This window comes from Podarcis cretensis, assembly GCF_951804945.1.
Source record: "Podarcis cretensis genome assembly, chromosome: 6".
In the NCBI taxonomy this organism is placed as follows: Eukaryota; Metazoa; Chordata; class Lepidosauria; order Squamata; family Lacertidae; genus Podarcis; species Podarcis cretensis.
This window is the reverse complement of record NC_137175.1, coordinates 4427510-4448938: the sequence shown is the minus strand read 5'-3', so window position 1 is coordinate 4448938 and position 21429 is coordinate 4427510. Positions and strand designations below refer to the sequence as shown.

The window sequence follows — 21429 nt, the reverse complement described above, 5'->3', positions numbered from 1 at the left end:
AGGGGGAGGGGTGCCTTTTAATCCAGCTTGGATTATTATTCCAAAAAGAACAAGGCAGGTGCTGAGATTTCTATCAAAGAGCGGCTCATACGACTCTGCTGGCAGTATCAGTACATTTAAATAAGGACCCATTACAGTGGAGCCTCGCAAGACGAAATTAATCCGTTCCGTGAGGCTCTTCGTATAGCGGTTTTTTCATCTTGCGAAGCAAGCCCATTGACAGTTTAGTGGATTAGCGCTATTAGCAGTTTAGCGGCTTTTAGCGATCAGCTGTTAAGCGGCTTATCAGCGGATCAGCTGATAAGCGGCTTAGCGGCTTAGGAAAAGGGGGGGGGAAGGGGGAAAACCCCGCAGGAACTCGCAAGACATTTTCGTCTTGCAAAGCAAGCCCATAGGGAAATTTGTTTTGCGAAGCGCCTCCAAAACGGAAAACCCTTTCGTCTAGCGGGTTTTCCGTCTTGCGAGGCGTTCGTCTTGCGGGGCACCACTGTACTTGGTTCGATTCCCTTTTGGGACAGCTGCATATTCCTGCATTGAAGGGGGTTGGACTAGATGATTCTCAGGGTCCCTTCCAACTCGACAATTCTAAGATTCAATGTTGTTCCCCAAGGTTAATTTAAAGACATAGGAAACTGCATTATACTGAGTCAGAGCACTGGTCTATCTAGCCCAGTAGTGTCTACACTGACCGACAGTGACTCTCCAGGGTGTCAAGTCAGGTTGTTTCTCCCAGCCCTCCCTGCAGATGTCAGAGATGGAACCCTTCCTTCTGCATGCCAAACAGCTGCTCTACCTCTGAGGTGCAGCCCTTTCTGCCAAAACACAGGCAGATATCCACCAGGTCAGTGTGCAAAAGCAAACCTTTTTGGTGAACATTGCAGGATACGGGTGATATTGGAGGCACAATATCCGAATGGCAGCCGGCTGGAGAAGGCAGGCTTAGCTGGTTTAGTGCCCAGCTGTCAAAACTGGCCAGTGGCATAAAACAGTGTTGAATCGATTTACATGCAAGCATGATCCCTAAAGCTCTTAGTGTGCAATGCTAGGTGTGTGCTGACTCTGAAGTACAGCAGCCCTCTCTAACAAGGTGCCTTCCAGACAGTATAGACTACAATTGCCATCTATTATTAGAGCAGGAATAGGCAAACTCTGTAGGAGTGCAAATATCCAGAGATGTAGTGATCAGATGGGATTACCATGAGGAATTATAAAATATACATCAAGCCATCGTGTCCACGATGAAAGCATTGTGTTGACTGGGTTTGATATATTGACGGTAATTTCTGATTAAATCCCATAAGATTCTACATTCATGCCCTTTTGCCTCTACTGCCCATTTCTCTTGTCATGTACACAGCCAGTTGCTTCACCAGGCAGGCATCCTGGGCCATAAAGATAGTGGGCAAGTTTCTTTGAAGTACCGTATTTTTTGCTCTATAAGACTCACTTTTTCCCTCCTAAAAAGTAAGGAGAAATGTGTGTGCGTCTTATGGAGCGAATGCAGGCTGCACGGCTATCCCAGAAGCCAGAACAGCAAGAGGGATCACTGCTTTCTTTTTTTCTTTTTTTTTAATAATATTTATTAAATTTTGTATAACCAATAAAAAACATACATAATAACACAATATTTTCCATTATCCACATTTCATTCTCAACTTTGGACTTCCTCACATCTCTTGTTCCTGCTTTCTAAACATAAATTTTACCAGCAAATTATTAACTTGATTTAATTCATATAATATAATTTTCCAATATTTAATGTCTCAAATTTTGGGGTTTAACATACTCTTATTGAAGCTTAATCATAAAATATTACTTATCCCAAATTTATCTTTTCATCTTCCAATTGAATTTAAATTTATATTCTTTATAACTAGTTTGTTGAAGCCATGTTTTTGCTAATCTTACATCTTTCTTAACAATCATACAATTTACAATATTTTTGTAGATAGTCCTTGAATTTCTTCCAGTCTTCCTCCACCGAGGGATCGCTGCTTTCACTGCGCAACGATCCCTCTTGCTGCTCTGGCTTCTGGGATTCAGAATATTTTTTTTCTTGTTTTCCTCCTCCAAAAACTAGGTGCGTCTTATAGTCTGGTGCGTCTTATAGAGCGAAAAATACGGTAGTTTTCTTAGGATTTTAATCTTAGGGCCTGGAAATAGTTTCACAGGAAGGTGATAAAGATGTCTACCTCCTTGCCATCCTTCCACCCTCTCTTGTTTACTCCTGTTTGTGATCTCCGGAGTTTCTCTAGTCCTCTTTTATTTACTCTCAGATTATGTATGCATACTCAGAGTAGTAGTCTTTGTAGTTAAAAGAATTTCTTTTGATATAACTTTCTCCCCACGTGGGTTTGTGGAAATGCTCAGAAGAAATCTGATTGGTTCTTACGAACACTCTGTAAAAAGCCTTTTTTGTGAATAAAACGGCCTGGGCTGGGGGCTGCGGAGATCTGACGGACAGGCACAGAGAGAGAGACACGATTACACGCACCCTTCCCAGAGTCTTGCTGGTTCAAGCCTCTGTGTGTATTCTTATTAAACAGAGTTCAATCCTTCCTTTACTTTGCAAACGCAACAACTCTGGCCCTCCAGATGTTTGGGACTACAATTCCCTTCATCCCTAGCTAACAGGACCAGTGGTCAGGGATGATGGGAATTGTAGTCCCAAACAACTGGGGGGGGCGAAGTTTGCCTTTGCCTGTATTAGAGCCTTGGCCTTCACTAGGGATGGGCTGTAGCCCATGCTCTATTCAGAAGGTCCTGGGTTCAGTTCTCGGCATTTCTTTGGCCAGTGACTGTTTCTCAGCCTAGCCTACCTCACAGGGTTGTTGTGAGGGTGTTAAAAAAAACCCCAAGGCAGGAGGAGAAGTATGCATGCCACCTTGGGCTACTCTTCAGTGAAAGGTGGGATATAAATGTGATATACTAAATAGATATTATTTCTGAAGGGAAGTGGGTGACCACTCCTGACACCAAAGAATCCATGTACTGGTGTAACTTCATGGTGCCATTAGTTCCCAATCCATTAGTGCCGCTGCTGGAGGGAATCATCTCCCATCATGCAGCCCAAAGAGCAGGGGTCAGACACTGAGAGAGAAAGACCACGGCCTCAGAATTAGATAAGATGACAGGAAGTATTCGAAACCTGCCAGACCAGAGATTTTCAGAGGACTGGAATAAATATGTGAACTATTTGAAAAGCAATTGTAATCAACAGATTACGCTAGTAGGATTACAATAAGTTTTGTAAGGAGGAATATAAGAAATATTGCAAGGACGATTATGAAGAGAGTTATTAGTTATGATAATTAAAAGTAATGGTGAAATTAAGAAATGTAAATTAAGTGGAAAAGATTGGAAAATTTTCAAATGTGATTGATGGAAGTCAAAAAATTGTATAAGGTATGAAATTGTGTTAAATGACCGCTGAAAATGATATGTTGAAAATTAATTATATAGAGAAAGAGGGAGAGAGAGGGAGAGAGAGACCACGGCCTCCTTCTTCTCTGGTCTTTGCTTTGATCTGCATCCTGGATTTCTGGATGAAGAGGGCAGGAAAGGGGCAGCTAAATGCCTTGTGATCCGCACACAAGCAACCTCCTCAAAGCATCCGGACTCTGCCAGTGCTGGATCTAGAAACACCATTCTGTACTAGTTTTAAATTCTCACTTTGGGCGGGGGGGGGGGATATATGAAAAGGTTCCATTAAAAAAATAATCAAATTTTGAATATTAAAATTCAATTGAGCCAGACGCTAGATAGAGGCATCGTGAAGAAATTCAGAGCAGGAAACCATCAGGAGAAGAAATAACAGCGCTTGGACAAGGGGAATCAAACTAGACTGCTGCAAATTTTTGCAAGCATGCACAAGAGGGAATAATTTTCCTGAGATTTCTTTTTCTAAAAAAAATTAAAAATCATTTGCATCTCTAGGGCTTGATGCAATAGGGAGAGATGGTACAGTCCTGAGAAGGCAAAGCAGACTGTACCAGTTCAGGATGAAGCTGGAGAACAACATTTTTGAGTGTGTGTGTGTAAGAGTTGTGTGTGATTTTTAAAGACAAGCACAAAACGGAGTTGGCTGGGCTGCAGCCTATCTCCATGATGTGCTTATTTTCTCTCTGCAGTGACTCTTTTTAAAACGAGTGACTATTCCAAAAATGTGAACAATCCCCACCATGTGTGGTACAGTCCCCCCCCCCCATCTTCTGCTGCTGTGCTTGTAGATTCAACCCTTGGCTAGTTTAACTTCTGCTTAGAAGCCTTTTCTTATATTCCCAGTTTTAAAAAAAATACCGTATTTTTTGCTCTATAAGACTCGCTTTTTCCCTCCAAAAAAGTAAGGGGAAATTTGTGTGCGTCTTATGGGGCGAATGCGGGCTGCGCAGCTATCCCAGAAGCCAGATCAGCAAGAGGGATTGCTGCTTTCACTGCGCAGCGATCCCTCTTGCTGTTCTGGCTTCTGAGATTCAGAATATTTTTTTTCTTGTTTTCCTCCTCCAAAAACTAGGTGCGTCTTGTGGTCTGGTGCGTCTTATAGAGCGAAAAATACTGTATTTTTTTTCCTCCTGCTTCCAGTTATAAGCAATTATAGGAATTTGTGGGGGCAACGAATGGACAGATTTGAAGGACAAGTGATGGCACAGCATTCAAAACAATGCTTCCCCTCTGTTTCTCATGATCGCAATACTGAGTGATACAGATTTCCTGGGTTGTGGCTGCACATTTTATATTTAGTTGAGAGTGGCATTTACTGGCAGCTGTACCTTTTAGAGGTCACCTTTCGTTTGGCCGCTTCTGAGCGATATCCATTTTTAAACTTCCTGCTGACACATTTTCATTTGCATTGCCCACATGCCGGCCTTCATTAATGTTTCATGCTTTGCATTCGAGACGTAATTGTATCTCCCGACTGCTGCAAGTACCTCCCTGCATCTGAGGCTGGCGACTTGGCGGACGAACCCATAGACGAGGAAGCAGAACCGCGGAAGGTTCTTTGAAAGCACTGCTCCCTTCTCGCTTTCCACGAACAACTCAGAAACAGTTTGGACATGGTGTTCTTTTCCCAGCGAGGCCGGGGAAACGGGTTTGCTGGTGTGGCAAGGCGGTGTGTTTGTGAGTCAGGCTGTGTGGCTGCGCGTGAAGGTGTTGCTTCGACAGACCGAGCATGTCGCAAGTACGAAAGTTGCAGCAAGGTCTTGGGAGATCCAGAAAACTCATACAAACCATGGAGCAGTTGGGTGTGTTCTGAACTTTTGCTGGGAGCGGCGACAGTTGCACACGTCTTCCAGATGGAACTATTGCTAAGAGTGTTTGCTGCAGGGAGGGGTGGAACGAAGGAACCCAGCTCCAAAGTACAGGCCTTAAACTGTGCTTGGTAGTATACAAATAATTCCAAAGAGGGCCTCCGAAATGTGGCTTTGGCTCTGTGTCTTCAGCATAGGCGATTTGGTTGTGCAACAGTTTTTTTAATTAAAAAAAAAGTGTGTTTTTTTTAAACCACAGCAGTGGTGCAGTACGTAGCACAGAACAATTTCAGAGGGGGACCGTGAGTTTTCTTGGAAATCTTTTCTTGGAAAGAAGTTCCCAAAATATAAAGCAACATTTAGCTTCCCAAAGTTCATCCTCATCCTTTCGTGTGTAAGTGAAAGAGGCATTTAAACAAGAGGTGACATTTCCACTACTGTTCCCCATTGAGGTGCAAAGCTATACTTAAATATGAATGTTGAACCTTATCCCCTCCCCCAACCCCCCAACAAATCATCATCTGAGCTCAGTGCTTTTAACTTGTGGAATAGAATCACAGATTTGTAGCACTGGAAGAGGACCCTTCATCTAGTTCAACTTACATCACCTACGAAGAAATGTCAGCAGCTCTGGCTGGTGTTTGTGACTTCGGTCATCTGAATGACCTCATTCTCGACCAAAGTCTGCCCCCCTTCTCCATTCTGCTGCCTCATCCTCAGGTTTATAGACCCATACGTCTTCCGGGGAGCCCTGGAAGCCGGGAACGACCTCCTCCGGTAGAGCTCCCCTTTGTAGATGGAGACCATCAGGAGGATGGAGAGCAGCATCCCGCCCAAAGTCAAGAGCCCCAACCCTGCGATGATGCACTTGTCCAGGTGGGAGCCTAGGTGGGCGTAATACATCTCCAGCCTCTCCATCTCCCGGGCGGACACAGAATCCGGGTCGACTCGCGCCTCCCGCGGGATGCTATAGGCGACAATCACCAGCAAAATCCCGCTGACCAAGAAGACTAAAGCCAAGATGAAGCCATAGTCCACTGAGTTGCCTGCTGCGTCCGGCAAAGGGCCATCCTCGGACCGTGGGGAGAGGTCTACCCTAGGGGGAGCTGTGTGCTCCCTGAGGCTGCTTCCTGTGCCTTGACGGTTCCGGAAGGAAGTTTCTGCCTCTTCCTCTTCCTCTTCTTCTTCTTCCCCCTGGTAAGAGGCGTTCTCAATGCCCAAGCCAGGAGCTGTCCATGGTGCTGAAGGTCCCCCTTCTGGGACTCCCCGGCTGGGCCCAGGTACATTCCCCAAGACTGTCAGTTCCAGGGGGTGTGAGGACGCCATTGCGATGCAGTCGCCTTGCTCATCCCTCTCAGCACTTCAGCTGCTGGGGCAGAAGAATGGAGAGGAGGAATCAATGAGAACCATTTGCACCCTGGCCTTCATTCACTGAATGCTCTGGTTATCTCCCACTTGGACTACTGCAATGCGCTCTACGTGGGACTACCTTTGAAGGTGACCCGGAAACTACAACTAATCCAGAATGCGGCAACTAAACTGGTGACTGGGAGTGGCTGCCAATACCACATAATACCGGTCTTGAAAGACCTACATTGGCTCCCAGTACGTTTCCGAGCACAATTCAAAGTGTTGGTGCTGACCTTTAAAGCCCTAAATGGCCTCGGTCCAGTATACCTGAAGGAGCGTCTCCACCCCCATCATTCTGCCCGGACACTGAGGTCCAGTGCCAAGGGCCTTCTGGCGATTCCCTCATTGTGAGAAGCAAAGCTACAGGGAACCAGGCAGAGGGCCTTCTAGGTAGTGGCACCCACCCTGTGGAACACCCTCCCAGCAGATGTCAAAGAGATAAACAACTACCTGACATTTAGAAGACATCTGTTCAGGGAAGTTTTTAATGTGTGACATTTTAATGTATTTTTCATCCTTATTGGAGGCCGCCCAGAGTGGCTGGGGAGGCCCAGCCAGATGGGTGGGTTACAAATAATAAATTATTATTATTATTATCAAATCACTGACCCACCACACCTCTCAGGGACCTCAGGGGACCTTCCTGACATGAAGCCAATTCCTCCAGGAATGAATGGGGGAGAGCTCTCCTAGGTTCAATCCCTGAAGGCATCTTCAGGTAGGACTTGGTGGGAAGGTCTCCTGCCTGGTGGGAAGGTCTCCTAACCCTGGACAGCCTCTGCCAGTCAGTGCAGACCATACTGAGCTAGATGCATCAATGGTCCAACCTTGTATAAGGCATCTTCTGTGTTCTCATGCCCTCTTCTAGGTGCCGATTGAACACATGGAAGGCAGCATGAAAGGGGCTGGAAGGGACCTTGCATCAAAATTGGTGGTGGTGGGGAAGCATCAGAATCTCCCAGGGTTCCTATACAGCTTTCTGTGTTCCTATGCAAAACCGAATAGGGCCAGTGCATTTTTTCCGAGAGGATGCAGGGGTATGCATACTCCTAAACATTTTGTGAATCTTTGTACTTTTGTCCATTTACTGTATTTATTTTTGAACTATAAAAAATAAACTATATTTTTGATAAACTATATTTTAGAACTATAAAAAATAAACTATTTGAACTATAAAATGGTGATTTTCTTGAGTCAAAATGAGAGTACCCCTAACCTTTTTTTAAAGGAAAAAAGCACTGAATAGGGCACTCCATGCCGCAACATTTTATTGAAGGCAGCACACACATTCACCACCTTTCATCTTCAGTGCGGCATGCATATTCTGCGCTTTCTATTCTTAGTCAGGCAGAGGGCCAATAGAGAGCAACTGGGGCAAGGTCGCCCACCAAGCCCCATTGACCAGACAGGGATTGGGAATATGGATCCCCTTGGTCAAAGTCCAATGTTCTATGCACTACACAAAGAAGACAAGAAGAGCTGGCCACTGGATCCGGCCAACGGCTCATCTAGTCCAGCATCCTGTTCTCACAGTGGCCAAGCAGATGTCCCAAAGGGAAACTGATAAACAGGATCCGTGCACAGCAGGACTCCTGCAGTTTCCATCATCTTGGATTCAGCAGCATCGCTGCCTCTAGCTATGGAGGCAGACCACAGCCATTATGGCTAGTAGCCATTGATGGCTACATCCTTGTCCTCCTTTAAAGCCATCCAAGTCGGTGACCATTGCTGCTTCCTGTGGCAGGGAGTTCCATAGTTTAGCTGAGCCCTGCTATCTTAAGTTATCCCCAGGGATACAGGATCATCCCTGGAATTCCTTGCAGAGGAGGTAATAATAATAATAATAATAATAATAATAATAATAATAATAATTTTATTTATACCCCGCCCTCCCCAGCCAAGACCGGGCTCAGGGCGGCTAACACCCGATATAAAAACAAATTTATTGAAATGCAACATAAAAACAAGATTAAAATACAACATTAAAACATTAAAATACAGCCTCATTTCAATGGAAACTCAAATCAAAAACTTTGGGGGGGATGAAAGCGTCAAGTCTTCACCAAGGCCAACTATCCAGACTGGTCCTACGTGGGCCAGAAAAAAGCTAGGGAAGTCCCCAGATAGGAGTTCCATCACAGGAGGAGAAAGGAAAAAAGAAGAGAGGGAGGGAATCAGATTACAATCAAGTGGTATGCGATTTTTGTTAATTAAGTGTGTCTCTTGAGCCTGGTGAGGTGGGTCTTGATCTTGCCCGCACCCTGTGTGACCAAGCGGCTGATATCCTGACTTTGCTGCAGCCTGCTGGCTCTGCCTGAGGCACCTCCTTGCAGGGAAAGTGCGGCTCTTGCAAACGGAAGAAGCAGAAAAGATCAGCAGAAAAGGAGGTGTGCAGGAGTCCGCCAATCTTACACACACACATACACTTGGGATTTTTAAATTTCTTTTAATCCACAGAAGTTCAACACAAAGCACCTTCGTGGTAAGAGTGCCGGACTAGGATCTGGAAGTAAAGGTAAAGGTAAAGGGACCCCTGACCGTTAGGTCCAGTCATGGTCGACTCTGGGGTTGTGGCGCTCATCTCGCTTTATTGGCCGAGGGAGCCGGTGTCCTGCTTCCGGGTCATGTGGCCAGCATGACTAAGCCGCTTCTGGCGAACCAGAGCAACGCACGGAAACGCCGTTTACCTTCCCGCCGGAGCGGTACCTATTTAACTACTTGCACTTTGATGTACTTTTGAACTGCTAGGTTGGCAGGAGCAGGGACTGAGCAACAGGAGCTCACCCTTTCACGGGGATTCGAACCGCCGACCTTCTGATCGGGAAGTCCTAGGCTCTATGGTTTAACCCACAGCGCCACCCGCCGTCCCTAGGATCTGGGAGACCAGGGTTCAAATCCTTACCCAGCCAGGAAGCGCATTGGGTGACCTTAGGCCAGTCCCAGTCTCTTAGCCTAACCTACCTCACAGGGTTGTTTTGAGGGTAAAATCGAGGCCAGAAAGAACCATGCGTGCCACCTTGAGCTCCCTGGATATGAATGAGATATAAATGTAATCAGCCATTAAATTAGCAAAAATGTATAAGACATGTAACAAATGTTGGAAATGTAAGGAAAGGGAAGGGTCATTTTATCATATGTGGTGGGAGTGTAAGAAAGTAAAAGGCTTCTGGGAAATGATATATAATGAGTTGAAAAAGATGTTTAAATATACGTTTGTGAAGAAACCAGAAGCCTTTTTGTTAGGAATTACAGGAAGATAAATTAATAGAAGTGATTATAAACTTTTTCAATATGCAGTGACTGCGGCAAGAATTTTAATGACTCAAAAATGGAAACAAGAAGATTTACCAACATTGGAAGAATGGAGACGGAAACTGATGGACTTTGCTGAATTAGATAAACTGACAGGAAAAATAAGATACCAAAAAGATCACAAGTTCACACAGGACTGGAGAAAGTTTACGGTTTATCTGGAAAATATTAGTGATGAACAGACAACGCTAGTTGGATTTAAAGAGGCTTTGTGAGGAGAAAGGGTATTGTGAGAGGGAAAAGAGCTGTAAAGATTTATTAACTGGCAATACAATTACAAAGGAAATGTGAACCAAATTTAAAATTATGAGGATTGTGGAGGGAGCGGGGGGAAGTCCAAAAGAATTTTGTATTATAGTGGATATGAATGTGTTATTTAAATTTGTAAAAGAAAAATTTTCTTAAAAAATTAATAATAATAAAAAAGAGATATAAATGTAATCAGCAGCAGCAGCAGCAAGCAAACCAATAGCCACTGGGCAGGCATTGCTGACTTTGGACACATTTGCAAATTTGGGATATTGTTGTGTGTCACCACACAAAAACACACCATGGCCAATCACACACCACAACCTGTTTCATCAGCTATAGCAGAATGATTTTTTCTGCTGGCATGGGGTCAGACCTAAACCCAGTGGGACTTCTGAATAAGCATGCATAGGAACTGGGCCGCCAGACCCATTGACCATCAATGAAGGAGACAAACCCATAACTTCATTTTGCTGCATCATGTGAATCCTTGGACACTTTGCCCACTTTGTGGGTTGCCGTGGCTGCTACCCAGCATGACACGCCCCCCCCCATCGCTATGCGCCATGCCATTTATTTCCCTACTCTCTCCCTCTCACACGTGCAAGTTTCTGTGTCTTTTCAACCCTGCAGGGAATAGTCTGGGATTCCCCTGGTGAGGTTGCAGTGCAGCAGGTGTGATCCTGACCAGCACCAGTATGTGGGCCCCACATTGGAGCACTCTGAAAACGAGAAGCAAGAGTGGAGTTGTAAAATATCTATCAGTGCCAGCGAAGAGCAACTTCGTTCTCACACCCACCCAAGCTGCGAGAGGATAGTAGGATAGATCCATGGCTGCTCAGAACACACCCTTCATTCAGGCATAATTATTATTATTATTATTATTATTATTATTATTATTATTATTATTATTTATACCCCGCCCATCTGGCTGGGCTTCCCCAGCCACTCTGGGCGGCTTCCAACAAAATATTAAAATACCGTAATGCATCAAACATTAAAAGCTTCTCTAAACAGGGCTGCCTTCAGATGTCTTCTAAAAGTCTGGTAGTTGTTGTTCTCTTTGACATCTGGTGGGAGGGCGTTCCACAGGGAGGGCGCCACTACCGAGAAGGCCCTCTGCCTGGTTCCCTGTAACTTGGCTTCTCGCAGTGAGGGAACTGCCAGAAGGCCCTCAGAGCTGGACCTCAGTGTCTGGGGTGGATGATGGGGGTGAAGACGCTCCTTCAGGTATACTGGACTGAGGCCATTTAGGGCTTTAAAGATCAGCACCAACACTTTGAATTGTGCTCGGAAACCAACTGAACAAATTACTCTAGGGCAGCCTTCTTCAATCGAAGTGCTCTCCAAATGTTGGGGAAGACTGCTCTAGGACAACCCGCCTTCCTCTTCCGCACCCTGCACAGTTACCGTAGGGAATAGCACCAGAGTGCCCCATCTAGCCCAACATCCTGTTCCTACAGTGGCCTGTGGAAAACCCACAAACGGGATTCGAATACAAGAGCAACTCTCCCTGCGGTTTCCAGCAGTTCAGAAGCACTGCTGCCTCCAGCCGTGGAGCCACCGTGGTTAACAGTGATGCTGTCCTCCGTGAATTTGTCTAATATTTGGGCTCACGCATCCTGGTTTTTGGTGCCAGCATTGAAGGATGACTTCATACCTGCTCCCTCCTCCTCTCCCGCGCGTCCCCAATCCCTTCCACCCAGATTACAACCTCTTATCGTTTAGGAATAATCTTCCCCCACGCCCTGCCGCTGTCTCAGACACGCATGCAGCAATCCTCTCCGCCTCGCCAGCAATGGAAGCCCCAAGGAATAAGCGGGTGGGCGCGCACGGCTGCCTATTCCCCACCCCCCACCCCACTTCCAGCTGCCCTGTCCTACCTGTCCTTGCCCGGCCTGCCTGCCTGGCTGCCGCGGGGCGCATGCTGCCTGTCTGGGGACATCCAGCAGGTCCTCCTAGCTGGGGGTCAGCGCTGCAAGCGACCATGGATGCTGCCGCTGTCTGCCGTGGGCTCCTCCTCTTGCGATGTTTCGTTGCTCGGCCAGCCTGGAGCGAGGGAGTGGACTGGAGGCTGGGCGTAGGGGGCGGGGGAGAGAGAGGTGGGCTGCTGGCTCGGTTTAGAAGGGGTTTTAAACCGGAGTGAGGGGGGGGGCGGGAGAAAAAGAGACAATGCCAAAATCCTGCAGCGGCGCCCCCTGGCGACGGCCTCGGGCGCCGCAACTCGGCTCGCGCAAGGCGTGGCTGGCCGGCGGTCGCTGTCCGTTCAGCACCACGGCGCCGCAGTCGGCGCGCCGGTCTCGCTCCTTGCGAGTAGGCGGCGGCGTGCAGGAAAGGGAACCGACGGTCCGCTTTCTCGCCCTCCTCTTCACCGTCCTCCCCCCGTTTCTCCCCACAAACTGATCTTTCCAGCACTCTTTCTCTCCGTGCAATGCAAGCTTCCTCTGTCTCTTTCTCTCTAACCGGAAAATGGAGCCCCACACAAACCCCCCCACACCCAGGGCTCTGGCTGTGCTAGGATCGCTCTACAAATCGCGCACCACCACCCGGCACCAGCGCACGGGAGAAGGGAAACGGGGCCAACCCGTGGCCCGAGGCTGCGACGCAATCGCCCGATGGCACCTCCAGCTCCGCAATAAGCTGCTGCGCTCGCCCCCTTCCTCCTGCCCTAGAGGCCTCTGGGGGTGGGGGAGAGCCGGGGGGAGGAGCTGCCTGTTGCGGAGTCTCCAGCCTGTAGCCTCCTGGGGGCCAGAGGGAGGGAGGGGCGCGGGGAGAGTCGCTTCTTACCTCTCCCACGGCGGCGGTTGCTGCAGGCAAAGGTGGGGTCCTCTCCGCCGCCAGGGACCCTCCCCCACTCACCCCCCCCCCACCCAGCCAGCAAAGGGAAGGGTGGGAAGGGCATTCCCTCCCCCCCCCCACCACCGCAGCTTTGTGCCAGCTGGCTCCAGGAAAGCCAGAGGATGGGTAGGGGCCCCTCGACGCAGTCCCGGGCTTGCGAGAGAGGAGCCGCGGGGGGCATGCGGGCAAAAGGCGGGCGAGGGAACGGGCAGAATTGGGCATCCCGGATTGGGGAGGGGGTGCAATGGCTGCTGCCAGGAAGGATATGCAAACTCCCACCTTGATCTCCAGGATGTTTCAGGGATCCCTGCGGAACCGCCGGCTGGCTGCTGGCTTGTGCGTGTGTGTGCTTGTATTTGTTTATTTGTGGGTTTATATGAGGCACCCTCCAAAATAAGTTTTAACGGTCTTCGATCTGCACCGCTAGCGCTGTTACAAGATGCCACACAATGCTCGTTTTGCATTTGTAAGAGCAGGATCTTTTAGTGCGGCAGCAATTACCCTCTGGAACTCCCCGCCTATTGACCTCAGGCAGGTGCGTTCTTTTCGGCACTTGCTAAAAACGTTTTTGTTCAGGCAAGCCTACCCAGGCACGCTCGTGGATCTGTTTTTAGTTTATTCTGATTCCGTATAATTTAAAAGAGTTGGGTTTTTCTTTACTTATAATTGCACTGCGTTATTCTCTTTGTAAACCGCTTTGAGGGTGTGGGTGGGTGTTTTAAAACAATCAAATGGATAAATGGAAGAGGGTAAGGATTTGCTGATTTGAATATTTTAATGGGAATACAAAAAGGGGAGGTGTGAGGAAGTCAAAGAAATAAGCTAATGAGTTTAAAGTTATAAAAAACGGATTTGTTTTTTAACTTTCTTTTTTCTATTTTTCTATTTTTATTGTTTTTTGTACCTTGTATTTTTGTTTGAGAGTTTTCTCCTTTTTTCTTGTTTTACTATGCATTTTTGTACTTATGATTTTGTAAAATCTTAATAAGTATTCTTAAAAAAAATAAAAATAAAACAATCAAATGGTGTATAAATATTACGAAATAAATTACAACGTGAATAAATAATAGGAAAAATACTGTGGCATGTTTTCTTTAAGAGGAATGTAGGTGAAGGTCTTGTTATGAGTTTGGTGGGGTCAGTTTGGATGACCATCTGTCACGAATGCTTTAGCTGAGATTCCTGCATCGCAGCGGGTTAGACTAAAGGATCCTTGAGGGTCTCTATCATTCTATGATGCCCTATGTACTTTCCAAACCTGTGCTCCTCAGATGATGATTGCAGGGTCTGGGTCAGTGGGTCAGTGGCATCACAACGGGGGGGGGGCGCCCCGGGTTCCATGTTTGTGGGGGTGACAAGAAGTCACCCCGCGGGGACTCTCTGCGGTGCAAGCAGCCATGTGGAGGATCCTCCGTTTGCGTCTCCAGCCGCGAGCAGAGGATCCCGGCACCGGCAGCAAACCGCTATGTACAGAGCATGTGCGGCGTCGCACACATGCACTGTACTAGCGACTGCACGTGTGCTGTATAGTGGTTTGCTGGCACCACCGCTCCAGTGCCGTACGGACAGTGCCAGGATCCTCCATTCACAGCTGTAGCGGCAATGGATCCCGGCACCGTCCGTATGGCACTGGACTGGTGGCACCAGCAAACCACTAAGTACAGCGCATGTGTGGCGTCGCTACGTATGCCGCATGCGTCGTACGTAGCGATGCCACACATGCGCCCTACATAGCGACGCCTGCCCCAGGTGTCATGACGCCTTCCTTCGCCCCTGGTCTGGGTCAGTTCAGATGCAGAGAGGCAGCCCATGAGGTACTGTGATCCTAAGGCATTCATATTATTATTATTATTATTATTATTATTATTATTATTATTATACCTTGGGTTACAGACGCTTCAGGTTACAGCAATTCAGGTTTCAGACCCCATTAATCCAGAAATTGTACCTCAGGTTAAGAATTTTGCTTCAGGACGAGAACAGAAATTGCGCTGCGGCGGTGCGGCTAAAGTGGTACCTCAGGTTAAGAAGAAGAAGAGAAGAGTTTAGATTTGATATCCTGCTTTATCACTACCCGAAGGAGTCTCAAAGCGGCTAACCTTCTCCTTTCCCTTCCTCCCCCACAACAAACACTCTGTGAGGTGAGTGAGGCTGAGAGACTTCAGAGAAGTGTGACTGGCCCAAGGTCACCCAGCAGCTGCATGCGGAGACGCGAACCCAGTTCCCCAGATTACGAGACTACCGCTCTTAACCACTACACCACACTGGCTCAGGTTTCAGGTTAAGAACGAATTAAGTTCTTAACCCGAGGTAAAGGTAAAGGTAAAGGTACCCCTGCCCGTATGGGCCAGTCTTGACAGACTCTGGGGTTGTGCGCCCATCTCACTTAAGAGGCCAGGGGCCAGCGCTGTCCGGAGACACTTCCGGGTCACGTGGCCAGCGTGACATCGCTGCTCTGGCGAGCCAGAGCCGCACACGGAAACGCCGTTTACCTTCCCGCTGGTAAGCGGTCCCTATTTATCTACTTGCACCCGGAGGTGCTTTCGAACTGCTAGGTTGGCAGGCGCTGGGACCGAGCAGCGGGAGCGCACCCCGCCGCAGGGATTCGAACCGCCAACCTTTCGATCGGCAAGCCCTAGGCGCTGAGGCTTTAACCCACAGCGCCACCTGCGTCCCCGCCACAGGGATTCGAACCGCCGACCTTTCGATCGGCAAGCCCTAGGCGCTGAGGCTTTAACCCACAGCGCCACCTGCGTCCCCTTAACCCGAGGTACCACTGTATTATTATTATTATTATTATTATTATTATTATTATTATTATTATTAATAGACTACAGCAACTCCCCCCTCCCTGACCCTCAAGTCTGCCCTGTTAATGCGCCGAGTACCCAGGTGCGCACAGGTGGGTGAGACCATCTCTGCCATGCTCACCCACCCAGGCCCCAGTGATCCAGACAAGAGCAGTCTCCTCATCCACAATCAAATCATGGATGGCGGAGGTCTTCCTCTGAGCTGACCTGGAATTCAGCAACTGCAGCCACAGACCCAAGGGCTGCCTGATAGCACAACCGCAATTCCCCAGATTGGAGGAGGGGCTGGCCTGTGGCACAGTCGTCAAATAATAATAATAATAATAATAATAATAATAATAATAATAATAATATCTTTATTGTCATTGCCCCCTCTCAGGGACAACGAAATTTACTGCCTGTGCCGCGTGCCCCTTACCTGGCCTGTCCCACCTCCCACAACATAACTCCCCTTACCCAGAACCACTGTGATTGGCGGCAGGGGGGGGGGGAGCTTGCTTTTCCTCCAGCTCCTCTCTTCCCAGGGACATCCCCCCTCCAACAACAACAAATTAAAAAACAGGTTTTTTATATGCTTTTTATTGAGTTTTCTGTAACATATTCAAACAAAATAAATACTCTATAAAGTTCAACAATCATATGTCTACTTATTTACTACCTACTCTATTGCGCACGGACTTCCCTCCCTCCCTTCAACAGGCTTTCGTATTCAATTTTCTTTTTCACAGGTTCTTATTTGCATTCTACACACATCACAAGATTTATTTTAATCCTGCTACAGTCTTTAAACTTCTACAGTTGTTACCTATATACTCAAGAAATTTACTCCATTCCTTTTTGAACTTTGTTTCTTCTTGGTTACGGATCCTGTGGGTCAGTTTTGCTAATTCTACGTATTCAACCATTTTTGTCTGCCACTCCATGACTGTTGGTATTTCCTGAGTTTTCCATTTTTGAGCTACTAAGATTCTGGCGGCAGTTGTAGCGTACATAAATAGTCTATGGTCTGCTTTTCTTAATTCATCACCTATGATCCCCAGCAAAAAAGCTTCTGGTTTCAAATTAAAAAACAGTTAAAGCAATTGTAGCAATTGTCTCTGCCTTGCAACTGGCGTTGAACTAGGAGATTTAGACTGGTTGCAGGTGCAAAGGTCATGAGACCCCCACCGCTCTCAGCTGCTGGGGCAGGCATCCCTGATGGCGAGAGGGGTTAGAGCAGGCTTCTTCAACCTTGGCCCTCCAGATATTTTTGGCCTACAAGTCCCATGATCCCTAGCTAGCAGGACCAGTGGTCAAGGATGATGGGAACTGTAGTCCCAAAGCATCTGGAGGGCCGAGGTTGAGGAAGCCTGGATTACAGGATCAAAGTCTCTCCCTTACCCACTCTCCCTCCTGTTCACTGCCTTGCTAAAAACAGCTGTCCCTTGCGCCACGTATGCTCCCTGTGCTGCTTGAGAAGCTCCTATTATTGTGCCCCACGCGCTGGGTATTTTACCCCCCATGGAAGTGGGGCAGGACGCAGCTTTGTGGAACAGCTTCTGCCGCGTCGAAAGACTCAAACCTCATGGGCTCCCTCCTGTAATTGCTGGTGCAATTAACAAAGGAAGCCAGCTCAGCTATCCCCAGATAGCTTTTTGCCTGTTTCATTATGACTTGTTCGCATTGTTAACTATTTCACCCCTAGCCCAAACTTAGGAAGCTGCGTAATGCAGAGCCACGCCCTTGGTTCATGTGTTCTGCCAGAGCAAGGACTCTGAGCCATTCCAGGGAACAGGCAAATATGTATTGACTAAGCAAAGACGCGGGTGGCACTGTGGGTAAAACCTCAGTGCCTAGGACTTGCCGATTGCATGGCCGGCAGTTCGAATCCCCGTGGCGGGGTGAGCTCCCGTCTTTCGGTCCCAGCTCCTGCCCACCTAGCAGGTCGAAAGCACCCCTAAGTGCAAGTAGATAAATAGGTACCGCTTTCTAGCAGGAAGGTAAACGGCATTTTTGTGTGCTGCGCTGGTGCTGGCTCGCCAGAGCAGCTTCGTCACGCTGGCCACGTGACCCAGAAGTGTCTGCGGACAGCGCTGGCTCCCGGCCTCTTAAGTGAGATGAGCGCACAACCCTAGAGTCAGACACGACTGGCCCGTACGGGCAGGGGTACCTTTACCTTTACTTTAAGCAAAGAATAAACCACAGAGCCTAGGACTTGCCGATCGGAAGGTCAGCGGTTGAAATCCCTGCAACGGGGTGAGCTCCCGTTACTCAGTCCCAGCTCCTGCCAACCTAGCAGTTCGAAAGCCCGTCAAAGCCAGTGTGGTGTAGTGGTTAAGAGCAGTAGACTCGTAATCTAGGGAATCAGGTTCACGTCTCTGCTCCTCCCCATGCAGCTGCTGGGTGACCTTGGGCTAGTCACACTTCTCTGAAATCTCTCAGCCTCACTCACCTCACAGAGTGTTTGTTGTGGGGGAGGAAGGGAAAGGAGAATGTTAGCCGCTTTGAGACTCCTTCGGATAGTGATAAAGTGGGATATCAAATCCAAACTCCTCCACCTCCTCCTCCTCCTCTTCTTCTTCTTCTTCTTCTTCTTCTTCTTCTTCTTCTTCTTCTTCTTCTTCTTCTTCTTCTTCTTCTTCTTCTTCTTCGTGCAAGTAGATAAATAGGTACCACTCCGGCAGGAAGGTAAACGGCGTTTCTGTGCGCTGCTCTGGTTCGCCAGAAGTGACTTAGTCATGCTGGCCACATGACCCGGAAGCTGTACACCGGCTCCCTTGACCAGTAAAGCGAGATGAGCGCCGCAACCCCAGAGTCGTCGGCGACTGGACCTAATGATCAGGAGTTCCTTTACCTTTACCTAATTGCTGATCATGTGAACACAAGGAGGAACCTGTTCAATCAGAACATGAGCCCAAGAAACATACCATCCTGTTTCTCACAGCGGCCAAACAGATGACCCCAAGCAGGGTTGGATTGTCTTCCATAAACACAATTTCAACAGTGAGTCTGTAAGTGACTGTGGAGGCCATTTCTGGTTCCACACGTCCTTCCACTGTGGGGAAATCGGTTTCCAGGCGGGAGTTGATCACGGTGTGGATTTGCCAAGCGAGCCTTCCTCTTAGCACGTTTCTCCCTTGCGTCCTGAGTTTGGGTGTCTTCAAAGCCCATGACACCTTTGGTAAAGGCTGTTCTCCAGCTGAAGCACTCGCAGGCCAGTGTTTCCCAGTTTCTGGTGTTTATACTACATTTTTTTAGATTTGCCTTGAGACAGTCTTTAAATCTCTTTTGTTGACCACCAGCATTACGCTTTCCCTTTTTAAGTTTGGAATAGACTAGTTGCTTTGAAAGACGATCATCAGGCATCCATACAACATGACCAGTCCAGTGAAGTTAGAATCATAGAATCATAGAGTTGGAAGAGACCACAAGGGCCATCGAGTCCAACCCCCTGCCAAGCAGGAAACACCATCAGAGCACTCCTGACATATGGTTGTCAAGCCTCTGCTTAAAGACCTCCAAAGAAGGAGACTCCACCACACTCCTTGGCAGCAAATTCCACTGTCAAACAGCTCTTACTGTCAGGAAGTTCTTCCTAATGTTTAGGTGGAATCTTCTTTCTTGTAGTTTGGAGCCATTGCTCCGTGTCCGCTTCTCTGGAGCAGCAGAAAACAACCTTTCTCCCTCCTCTATGTGACATCCTTTTATATATTTGAACATGGCTATCATATCACCCCTTAACCTCCTCTTCTCCAGGCTAAACATGCCCAGCTCCCTTAGCCATTCCTCATAAGGCCTTTGACCATTTTGGTTGCCCTCCTCTGGACATGTTCCAGTTTGTCAGTGTCTTTCTTGAACTGTGGTGCCCAGAACTGGACACAGTACTCCAGGTGAGGTCTGACCAGAGCAGAATACAGTGGCACTATTACTTCCCTTGATCTAGATGCTATACTCCTATTGATGCAGCCCAGAATTGCATTGGCTTTTTTAGCTGCCGCGTCACACTGTTGGCTCATGTCAAGTTTGTGGTCAACCAAGACTCCTAGATCCTTTTCACATGTACTCCTCTCAAGCCAGGTATCACCCATCTTGTATTTGTGCCTCTCATTTTTTGTGCCCAAGTGCAATACTTTACATTTCTCCCTGTTAAAATTCATCTTGTTTGTTTTGGCCCAGTTCTCTAATCTGTCAAGGTCATTTTGAAGTGTGATCCTGTCCTGAAGTGTGATCCTGTTAGCCACCCCTCCCAGTTTGGTGTCATCTGCAAATTTGATCAGGATGCCCTTGAGTCCATCATCCAAGTCGTTGATAAAGATGTTGAATAAGACCGGGCCCAAGACAGAACCCTGTGGCACCCCACTAGTCACTCTTCTCCAGGATGAAGAGGAACCATTGATGAGCACCCTTTGGGTTCGGTCAGACAGCCAGTTACAAATCCACTGAGTGGTAGCATAGTCAAGACCGCATTTTACCAGCTTCTTTACAAGAATATCATGGGGCACCTTGTCAAATGCCTTGCTGAAATCAAGGTAGGCTACATCCACTGCGTTCCCTTCATCTACCAGGCTTGTAATTCTGTCAAAAAACGAGACCAGGTTAGTCTGACATGACTTATTTTTCAGAAATCCATGCTGACTATTGGTGATCACAGCATTCCTTTCTTGGTGCTCACAGACTGTTTGCTTAATGATCTGCTCCAGAATCTTCCCTGGTATTGATGTCAGACTGACTGGGCGGTAATTATTTGGGTCCTCTCTTTTCCCCTTTTTGAAAATAGGGACAACATTTGCCCTCCTCCAGTCTGCCGGGACTTCGCCTGTTCTCCAGGAATTCTCAAAGATGACTGCCAGTGGTTCTGAGATCACATCTGCCAGTTCTTTTAATACTCTTGGATGCAGTTCATCTGGCCCTGGAGACTTGAATACATCTAGACTAGCCAAGTATTCTTGTCCTATCTCCTTAGTTATTCTGGGCTGTGTTTCCTCTGCTGAATCATTTGCTCCAAATTCTTCAGGTCGGGCATTGTTTTCTTTATCAGAGAAGACTGAGGCAAAGAAGGCATTGAGGAATTCAGCCCTTTCTGTGTCCCCTGTTTGCATTTCACCATCTTCTCCTCTGAGTGACCCCACTGTTTCTTTGTTCTTCTTTTTGCGTGGACAGGCGGAGTCCCCAGATCCCGCGCGGTCCCCCCCGTCATGTGGAATAACGACTCAAGACAGCGTGCTATGGGATTAAATTGGCCACAACTTTATTAAATTTCAAATGTGGGTAGACCTTGGCTCAGGCATTGGGCGTTCTCCCTCCCCAGTCCCCAGCCGGGGACCTAGGGAGCATCAGGGTTATCCAGTGTGGGGGGGGATGGGCAGGCTCTGGAGAACATATGTTCAAGCAGAGATAGCCGCCCCCGTTACGCCGCCGCCGCAGGGGAGAGCAATGACGACCTTTCGGCATACGGTCAAAGCTTCCCTTCAGAAACCCCTTTAACGGGGAACCCTGGTATCGCCGCCGCAAAGAGGAAGATGGACTAAAGGATTCTGCCCAAGGCCTGATACCGCCAAAGTTGTGACGTTTTGCTACGGGAA

General features: G+C 47.8%; 1 protein-coding gene across 4 annotated transcripts; it reads right to left on the bottom strand.

Annotated features, from left to right (window-relative positions):
• Nucleotides 1–5583: 5583 nt before the first annotated feature.
• On the bottom strand, nucleotides 5584–13580 carry TMEM74B (transmembrane protein 74B). Of its 4 annotated transcripts, none has more exons than XM_079979951.1 (2): nucleotides 13008–13580; nucleotides 5584–6618 (listed from the first exon to the last, which is right to left on the bottom strand). In XM_079979951.1, exon 2 carries the CDS (start codon nucleotides 6573–6575, stop codon nucleotides 5871–5873), a length of 705 nt encoding a protein of 234 aa, XP_079836077.1. In that variant the 5' UTR covers nucleotides 6576–6618; nucleotides 13008–13580; the 3' UTR covers nucleotides 5584–5870. The 4 variants fall into 4 exon arrangements, with proteins under 4 accessions (XP_079836077.1, XP_079836078.1, XP_079836076.1 ...); XM_079979952.1 differs by having other exon boundaries at nucleotides 5584–6615; XM_079979950.1 differs by lacking the exon at nucleotides 13008–13580 and adding an exon at nucleotides 12104–12691 and having other exon boundaries at nucleotides 5584–6609.
• Between the last annotated feature and the right edge of the window lie 7849 nt (nucleotides 13581–21429).